General features: G+C 38.9%; 2 protein-coding genes across 2 annotated transcripts; both read left to right on the forward strand.

Moving 5' to 3' along the window:
* The first annotated feature begins 284 nt into the window (after positions 1-284).
* On the forward strand, positions 285-6588 carry sirt1 (sirtuin 1). Its single transcript, XM_020927021.2, has 9 exons — positions 285-640; positions 840-962; positions 1160-1395; positions 2113-2265; positions 2364-2511; positions 2589-2668; positions 2848-3031; positions 3208-3744; positions 4663-6588. Exons 1-9 carry the CDS (start codon positions 310-312, stop codon positions 4962-4964), a joined length of 2094 nt encoding a protein of 697 aa, XP_020782680.1. The 5' UTR covers positions 285-309; the 3' UTR covers positions 4965-6588.
* Positions 6589-6884: 296 nt separating this feature from the next.
* On the forward strand, positions 6885-9876 carry cacul1 (CDK2 associated cullin domain 1). The gene is given in 9 exon segments (XM_020927126.2): positions 6885-7066; positions 7068-7326; positions 7501-7627; positions 7843-7945; positions 8026-8121; positions 8219-8321; positions 8449-8538; positions 8617-8755; positions 8859-9876. Coding segments are annotated over 9 exon segments (999 nt in total). The 5' UTR covers positions 6885-7024; the 3' UTR covers positions 8899-9876.
* Positions 9877-9917: the final 41 nt, after the last annotated feature.

Consider the following 9917-nt stretch of genomic DNA (forward strand, 5'->3'; position numbering starts at 1 on the left):
TAATCAAAGTGGTTAAGATTTTTTTAAGCAAAATGCATTGTTGTCGGGTTCTGCTTACTGCTTAATAGACGTTTGTAAATTTGTGTGTGACCATTACTTCTTTATTGTAAAAAGTGCCTTCAAAATGAACACGAGGACGTAAATGCAGCATTATTTGTTATGGTGCACGTCACTGTCGTAAAGGGAACGCCTCTGTCGAAACCACAGATTTACGGCATGGATACGGGCGAAAAGATGAAGAACAGGTCACGTGGTTTATGCAAATGAGCCAGCTGTCCGCGGAAGGCAGCGGCGGCTCTGCGGCGGAAGATGGCGGACGAAGAGCACCGTCTCAGAGCGGCCTTTACTGGCGCCTCATCTACGGGTGAGCCGGCCGCGAAAAGAACAAAAATCTGTCCCGTAACTAATCATGGATCTAGGTTATCCGAAATGGACAATTTCTCCGCCGTCTCGGGAGGCAAGGAAAGCTGGGAGCCGGGGCTGAGTTACGCGCAGCCCGTGGAAAAGGAATCGAAGCCGGTGATGGCGGTGGAACAGGCCCCAGCGCCAGGCGCAGACAACAATGGGCTGGAGCCTGGATACAGAGCAGCGGACAGACTTCTGGACAGTGACGGGCTGGAGGAGCCGGAGGACGGCTCTGGTACGGAAAACATGCTGTTTTAAAAAAAAAAACACTACTGACAAAGTTTTTGTTATTCAGCTTCTTTCACTAACTTTTACCGCGAGTTAAAGGGGAACATTTTAGATCTGAATTTTTACTCTCTGACATGTAGCTAATGATCGTTGACATGTAAGTATCTTTAATACGTCCAGTATAACTAAATTCCCCCTCTGCTCAGATCTGATGGGACCAGAAGACTTTCCCTCCAATGGCTTAGCTGTCACTCCAGAGCACATCACTGAGGAAGACGACAGGTCTTCACATGCCAGCTCCAGTGACTGGACTCCACAGCCACAGATAGGTATGTGCTCCAATAATGTTTTTTTTAAAGGTATTGAACAATGTAGCTGAGTTACACTGACACTTTTTGCATTCTTAGATGTCCTTGTATAACATTTATACATTAGAATAAAATTGCTCATCATACTGTGCATAAATAGATGAGGCAGTGTGTTTTTGATTTAAATGAACATACAAAATGTGTCTTACTGCATGCAGGCCCCTACAGTTTGCTCCAGCAGCACATCAGAGAGACGGATCCCAGGGCCATTCTGAGAGACCTTCTGCCAGAGACCATCCTCCCTCCAGACCTGGACGACATGACACTGTGGCAGATTATCATCAACATCTCAGAGCCGCCCAAGAGGAAGAAGAGGAAAGACATCAACACTTTGGAAGATGTGGTCCGGCTCCTCCATGAGAGTAAAAGGATCCTGGTGTTGACTGGTGCTGGGGTAAGATTGGTTTGTTATGATACTATAAATGTCATTAGGGCTGTACAGTATATTACAGCAGCAAATGTATCTAAATCACAATTTGAGTTTGTACAATTATCAAATTGCAAAAGGCTGCAATAATTCTGGTAAAATAATTATCCTTTGTAAAGAACAAAACATATAAATAATTTTAGTGAAAATCCTGTACCTGCAGTTTAGACTTTTATAAACTTATTTGAATTTTGTATTAGTTTTTTACCTCATAGTTCAGTCTTTTCTCAAATATTAATGCTCCTGGAGTGGTTTACAATGTGCACTTTGAACAGAATCCTCTTCTTTAAACGCAAATTGCTAATCTAATTTACATTTTGTTGTTACGTTGTACTTACAGTATAGTTAAGTATAGTTACAGTATTTATATTTTTTATATCTTGTACAACTTTTGTGTCTGTATCTAAAGTTTAGTTTAGTTTATTACAGGGACTATGTACAGGAGAATTAATCAAAGAAACTTTGAAGAGATGCTTTGTACCAGATTATACCTCTCAGAGGTCCCTGAGACATAAAAAACACAGAATGCATAAATAGCATATATCAATACAATCTCTCTACAAATAGTGATTAAAAATTACAATTACATTAAATATCTCACGTTGCCACCTTACTCCCTTTATATATAATTTACTTAGAATATAATTTAGTTGTTAGTTACAAGTTATTTTGTGTTTGCTCCAGGTCTCGGTTTCTTGTGGGATACCAGACTTCCGTTCCCGAGATGGTATCTATGCACGGCTCGCTGTAGACTTCCCTGATCTTCCAGACCCTCAGTCCATGTTCGACATTGAGTACTTCAGACGAGACCCAAGACCTTTTTTTAAGTTTGCAAAGGTGGGAGAATGGTTCATAATTTTTATTACTGTTCTTTTTAGTGTGTAGATTTATAATGGTTTACTCTAGAGAAACTAATTATTTTTTTTACTTGACAGGAGATTTACCCTGGTCAGTTCCAGCCATCACCCTGTCACAAATTTATATCGATGTTGGATAAACAGGGAAAACTTCTGCGTAATTACACCCAAAACATAGACACGTTAGAACAAGTAGCTGGAGTTCAGAGAATAATTCAATGTCATGGTAAGAAATGTTTTTTTTTTGTTCACAGCCTAAACATGGATTATTTTTGCATATCTGAAGTCGATGTGTATTTTTAGGTTCATTTGCAACAGCGTCCTGTCTTGTCTGTAAATATAAAGTTGATTGCGATGCCATAAGGGATGACATCTTTAACCAGGTATGTCTTCACAATCAAGGTGTTGGGTTATTTAATAACTAATGTGCAGAGTGTTTTTTGTTTGTGGTGTAACTACAGTTATTAAATATTTTTTTCTTATTATTGAAGTTATGTTTGAATTTTGGTTTTGTGACAACTCTAGTGGTGATAATGGACTCGTTTCTGTTCTATCTATTCAGGTAGTCCCTCATTGTCCACGCTGTCCGGATATTCCCCTGGCGATCATGAAACCAGATATTGTGTTTTTTGGAGAGAATCTTCCAGAAATGTTTCACCGAGCCATGAAGCAGGACAAAGATGAAGTTGATCTCTTGATAGTCATTGGCTCATCGCTCAAAGTTCGACCAGTTGCTCTCATCCCAAGTAAGGCCTTAACATTTTACTTTACATTTGTAGTACTTTGATGGGGGTTATTACATTGTCGTCTTAGAATGAATACTTTTTTTTCAAGCTCAATGTTGAGAGACATCCAAGCATATTGTGTTTTGGTAATGTGTTCTGTATTTGATTAAATGGTTTTGTCTGCTCCTTCTGTGCAGACTCCATCCCTCATGAAGTGCCTCAGGTGTTGATCAACAGGGAGCAGCTTCCTCATCTGAATTTTGACGTGGAGCTCCTGGGAGACTGTGATGTCATTATCAACGAGCTCTGTCATCGTTTGGGTGGGGACTTTGAGCAGCTCTGTTTCAGCGCTACTAGACTCGCCGAAATCACAGAGAAACCCCCGCGGTTACCAGAGCAGCCACCAAACGAGGCCTTGTCTGAATCTGGTGAAGCAGCACAGGAGGAAAAGCACAGTACAGACTCTGTATCTAAGCCTTTAGAAGAGACACAAAGTCCAAAAACAAATGTTCCGAAACAGACTACACAGACTGCTGGTAACAGCCCTGCACCACCACAAGAGCCTTGTCCAAACACCCAGTGTCCCAGTGAAGACACGACACAGCCTTCAGACCAACCAGCAGAAGAAGAAACCACAGAGGAGGCTACTGACATAAGGAGCTCCAGCCTGGAGTTCAGACGGAGATGTTGGATGAGCCGACTCAACAGGAGCCCTATCAGCAAACGCCTTGAGAGTAAGTTTTTGGATAGTTGAATAAGAAATATATACAACAAAATATTGGCATATGCATTTATCAGTATAAGTGTACAGTTAGAGGAATGTGAATTTATAGGGGGGAATAAGTTTACATTTGTCTTGGTTTTATCTGTTTTGGTCTGTGTGTAGATTTTGTTTTGTCCTGGTTTAGACGGGTTTAGGCAAGTTTAGTCAGGTTTTTTGTCTTAGTTTCAGTTTAATGGAGTGTGAAAGCAGCTGTGGCCAAATATTGATTCACACCCAGGTTAGCTCCATGCTAATGTTCTTTTCTTAGTTCTCTATATCAGTGATCTACATCCTTTTTTTTTCCTCACATGGACCAGTACTACGCTAAATATTTGATTCATTTCAGGGGTTGGTTAAAGTGGCACAAAATGCATACAACCCCTAACTATAGTTTAAATTACTGTTAAGGTTAGGTTAATTTAAACTATATTTTCATAGTAAACACAGGAATTGTGGTAAACAGTTGGGGAGCACTGTTCTAGATGTATTATTGTGTAAATTTGTTGAGAAATAATATGGCTGTGTGTATTAGAATATACTTATGTTCTATGACTGAAACTAGACTTGTGATTGACTGAATAATGTGTGCCAGTGGCTCTTAAACCTTTCACACCAAGTGCCACCTATGATCATATTTGGCTTCCCAAGTACCACCAGATCTAAACCAGAACTGTATCAGACCTAGACTGGGGCTAAAATCGCCTGAAGTTGGACTAAACCAAGTCTAATATTGTACTAAACCTTGTAAATGATGATTAACCCAAAGAACAAATGCTCAAACTCCAAAAAACCCTGCTTATCAAAAGTGCTACATGTGCCACAGTTTAAGAAACAAACGTATAAGCGTTGTGCCATCGATATAATGTTGTGCTGTGTTTATTTCCCACAGCGGGACAGTACCTCTTTCTGTCTCCAAATCACTACATCTTCCACGGGGCTGAGGTGTACTCCGACTCTGAGGAGGAGACTTCCAGTTCGTGTGGTAGCGACAGTGAGGAGTCGGAGTGCAGCGGAGAGGGGTTGGAGGACGGTGTGGAGGACAGCGAAGGCGAGGACAATAGCACGTTAGCACCTGAGGGAGAGATGGACAGTGTTAGAGACACGGAACAGCATGCTTTAGCCAACGACACCACGCGAAGTGCACAAACAGACAGCGTTTCTGAACAGACACAAGACACCACAGATCTTTAAATGTACCCAGTCAACAAAGCACTATTGTCTTTTTATATAAATGTTTCGTATATATATATATATATTTTTGGCTCATCAACCTTACTATTATTTTTTCATAAAGTTAAAATTGCGTGACAACCTTGTGAATATGCAGCAGTTCTGTTTTTTGTTATGATCACATCACATGCATTGTGTCTGAAATCTCATACACTACTTTGGTGTATACTACTACAAAATAGAAGCAGTAGTTCAGTTGGTTATGTTGTTGGTGGTTAATTTTCTTTCATGATAAACCACATGCATGTCTGTCTGCATAATTTGGGGTTAATGATGTTCTTTCATGTTTGAGCTCATGTTTCTATTGCAAACCATGTAAATATGTAAAGCTACTGCCTGCTACCTTAGTGGGTGGTATGAGTTTCAGACACATACATAAATCTATGAAGATGGTTTACTTGAAAGAGTTGTGTAATCTGCAATATTTAAGGTTTTAGCTTGGATTTTGATGTGATATTGCTGGAGGATTTTATATTGTATGTGGTACTTATACATAACTGTAGGGTGACCAGATGTCCCTATTTGCCTGGGACAGTCCCAGTTTTGAACCCTATATCCCCTGTTCCAGAAGAATTATCCAAAACCACTGATTTGTCCCAGTTTTATACAAGAAGGTGTCCCTATTTTTGACCAAAAAAAGAAAATATTGTCAATATTGTGTTTAGTTAAAACACAGAAAAGCATGCTTGAAACTGACTTTAAAGCAAAAAAAAAAGCACCCTGAGTCTAAGTCACAAATGGACAATTTTAAATGCTGTTTTCAGTTTTATTTATACCAACCATCTCAACCCAGGTCCCAGTTTACAATTTTGAAAAGCTGGTCACCCTGACGTAGCTGAAGCATTATCTCAAATGAGGGTGAGTCTTAAATACGTTTAAATACAGAGCAGTTCCTTCTAATAATTTTCTATACAATCAGGAACAAATCATAAATAATTGTAGCATTGTAGAGAGCAGCATTCTATGAAAGTATTCTATAGAGGCTCTCTAGATATTTAAACAGAATGGATATTGTACACCTGGCACCTGACAATAAATACAAGTATCACATACACATTTTCTTAAAACAGCCACAATATCACTAAAAACTGTTGGATGTTGCTGAATGAAAGTAATCTTTAATTTTACACCAAAGAACACTTAATTGTTTTGTATGTTTAATGGTCTAATGTTTGGAAATCTGATAAAAGGTGTTCTTTCTGAAATGCGGCAGCTACTTTTTACTGTCAGGCCACTTATTTTTTTATATTCCAATGAGACATACTCAACAGAGAGTAGGTGATTGTTATAATTCGCAAAGGTATACTAAGCTGTACTTTCAAGCCTTAGAAGTGTACTCTGTTCTAATGTTGGAGATGGCACTTTTTATTATACAACTGGTTCTGTTGGCCATGAGTTTTCATAAAAAAAACTGTACAACACAAAGAGTTCTGCTGCCTGTGAAGTTTTGGTACATATTTCAGAATATATTTGGCACAAACACTCACATGCCATTGACATTTTGTTTACGGTTTTAAAGAAAGAGTTTTTACATTATTGTTGTTCTCTCTTCTGGGATTTTCAGTAAACAATTGAAAAACAGTGATCTAGAGTTTCATTTTTATATATGTGATTAATAATATAACAGATTAAGCATGGTGAATAACAACAGAATAACTACAAATGGAAAGTTACTATACCAAAAATATATATATACAATAAAGTTATAAAGGTTGATTACTATAAATCACTCACCCAGGGCAGACCTATCGTTTTTAGACGTTTGTCCATTTTAATTATCCACATGCTTTACGTGTGTTCTCGTTCAAATTTCTGAGTTACGCGTTATTGACTACATTACCCATGATTCTCTGCGGTGTTGTGTGACACTTTAAACGCGACTTGTCGCAAAAACAGCGAGCGGAGTGAGGCGATCAGAGATGCACCATAAAGGAGCCTGACACTTTATATGTTTTGCGTTTTAAGATTGTCGTAATGTTTCTTTGATTTAGGGTGTAAATAGCTTAAGGCATAGGGACAAGATGGATGCTATGGAGGAGGACAGTTTGGACATAAAAGACGATCCACAACCACAACTACTGTGCTAGCAGCAGCAGGGACGCTAGATTTATGAGAGGTCCGCCGAGAGCGGGGGCTCCGCAGCCCCTGTGTGTCCCGGAGCCGGCGGGCAGCAGCAGGGGGAAGGTTCGCTGTCGCACTGCGGGATCTAAGTTTATGGACTCGGATTCAGGCAGCGAGAGCAGCGAACTGAGTGAGGAGTGCTCCGCGGCTCCTCCGGCGGCTGGAGAGGGCAAGTTTAGCCTCGACTGTGCCTCAAAGTTCCGTAAGTTTCTCTCAAACAGCTCACGAGTTAATCATGAAATTTCTCTTTACGTGGATAATCATCTTTACTGCTCTGGACTTGAATCAAATATGATAGAAATCCACTATGTAACAAATCATGGCAAACTGAGTGGACTTGGTGGTTGATTGTACACGTTTCACTCTTTGTTTACAGTCATGAATTCTATGGCCATAGAGGATTACCAAAAGAACCACTGGCCAAATCTGGAGAAGGCTATTGACCGTCTCCTAATCCAGAACCCAACAGACCATATCTCTGTGTCTTATGCGCAAATTTACAGGTAGGACACGTTTCTTATAACTCTTCTTTGGTAAAATAGTCTGAATTTATTTAGTGCTTTAATTTCTGCCCTTTATTGGGCAAGTAACTTGTCACTGTCCAATGACAAAATTATCCAGTGACAGCGTACATTAGTGGGATTGAACCGCTGAATGCTTCACCGACTGTGCAACTTCTGAACCACACTGGAACATCATGAATCTTTCCTTTGTGCAGTTATGTCTACAAATGTGTGTGCCAGCAGCATTCAGAGCTGCTTTACCGAGATTTGACAACTAAAATATCCAATCACCTGCAGCATGTTTCTACACAGTTATATGTGAGTACATATTCAGTGACAAATGTTTGATATCCCGTTTCTACAAATAGGCTAATGTAAAATGATATTTTGTCTTACAGACCAGCACGGCAGAAACATTTATTGAGGACTTTGATACAGTGCTGTCTCAGTACATAGCCTCCCTTCAGTGCATTGTCCCTGTATTTATGTACTTGGTAGGTATCTTCTACATTATTGTAAAGTCTTGTTATTTTTAGCAATACTGCATTTATGAATTCAATGCTGTCTCTTGCTGTTCTCAAATCTTTTCAGAATAAATTTTACATTGAGTCAAAGCTCAACAGAGATTTAAAAGAAGATTTGATGAAACTTTTTGCTGAACATGTTGCTGAGAAACATATCAACACATTGATGCGTGAGTGTCATTATTTTAACACTTTTGTCTAATGTCATTTTTAATTAGCCAGACTTCCAACAAAAATCCTGTCAGTAATATAGCTTCCAGTTTTAACTCATGAAGTGTAATATATGATTTCTTTCAGCTCTCCTCATCAAAGCTCACGCCATGCCTTTCCAAGTGCAGCCTTCAACAATGGCCAGTGTTGTCAAAGGACTCTACAGCCTCCGACCCGGTCAGTTAAGGGATATTTTTGTTTGAAATGCACTAAATATCAATCCTATTTGTGTTATAAGTACTCTCTTTTTCTCAGAGTGGGCTCAGTTTGCTCCAGCTCTTTTCTCTGGTTTTATTCCTCAAATCCACCCTCCTGCTAAAGAGTCCCTCCTCCCAGACTATGCAGCTCATGACCAGAAACTGCAGATGGAGCTCTCGATGAACGGATTCCCACGGTGAGGTTTTTTTTGTTGTTTGTTTTATGTTTTGTGTTTTTTGTTTTATTTTTGGTGTATAACAATTATTATTATTTTTTTGTTATTATCTGTTTTTTTGCAGTGGGGACAGATCAAGAAAACGAGCCAGTGAAGATTCCTGATGAGCATTACTAATATTTTGCACAAATCAAAAACAATTTTGCATACACCTTGGTACTTTTAACTTTAATACTGGAAAAAAAAATCCCATAAAAAATAAAAACATGCATGAGCTTCTAGTAATAAAAAATAGGACATTCCCTTTGTTCCAAAATAAAAAAGGAAAATGAAAATCCCATAGTAGAGAGGTTTCTAAAGAGCATCTTGGGTATTTTCAAGCCAAGGTCTATGTAAACTTGAATATATTGTGCCACCTGGATTTTTACAACATGGCTTCTTGATATATGAACACAACTTAACTCAATTTGTACCACTGTGAAAAGTGTAATGCTAAGACTAACCTTGTGTAGAAATCATGTTTTAAAATCTATTTATCTAAGGTTGTTCAGTGATGGCGTTTGTGGGCTGCTGCCATTTCCAGTTCTCATTTGACGAGTGCCTTTAGGGTGTCTGTGTGAGCAGAACCCAGAGATGGGTAATTCATTTAACACTGAACTGTCTTGTGTTATTTTGTCGAGTCCAAGGCTCATTCTTGCTGCTAATAATGCAACTCCAGACTAATCCCATAAACCGTTGTCTCATGTCTTTATCAAACATTTCCCGTTGCCTTTTTTGATAACCTTCAATTTCCTGAGCCAAAAACTTCATTGTAACCTCTCCTATAGGTTTACAAACCACTGAAACATTGTTTTGTAGAAGGTTTAGCTTGCTGTTTGACCCATATTCCATTCCCCCCACATTATGTTAAAGTATTGCTTTGATATTCTGAATATGCAAATATCAAGTACTTTGTCATTGCCTCTTAACATGTACAGCCTGTTCATAATGTAAATAGTTTGTCTTTGTCACAATGCTGTAGGTGAATGATACAAGGCTTTGCACTGTTTTAAGTGTAACTAAAAGCTCTGTCCGTGGGCGGCTAAAATGGTTCTTCTCACTGTCTTATGTTAAAGCTTTTTCAATTAAAATGATTTCATTAATTATGTGTGAGCTATGGATTCATTCTGTGTTCATATGTGAC

This window comes from Boleophthalmus pectinirostris, unplaced genomic scaffold (assembly GCF_026225935.1).
Source record: "Boleophthalmus pectinirostris isolate CB_2022bp ecotype Guang Dong unplaced genomic scaffold, ASM2622593v1 HiC_scaffold_5, whole genome shotgun sequence".
Lineage (NCBI taxonomy): Eukaryota > Metazoa > Chordata > Actinopteri > Gobiiformes > Gobiidae > Boleophthalmus > Boleophthalmus pectinirostris.

Bases quoted from the DNA above. Each gene is read 5' to 3' on its own strand.
- sirt1 (XM_020927021.2), top strand. From the start codon at position 310: ATGGCGGACGAAGAGCACCGTCTCAGAGCGGCCTTTACTGGCGCCTCA. The intron at 1,396-2,112 runs GTAAGATTGGTT...TGTTTGCTCCAG, and splicing joins TGGTGTTGACTGGTGCTGGG to GTCTCGGTTTCTTGTGGGAT. The intron at 2,266-2,363 runs GTGGGAGAATGG...TTTACTTGACAG, and splicing joins CTTTTTTTAAGTTTGCAAAG to GAGATTTACCCTGGTCAGTT.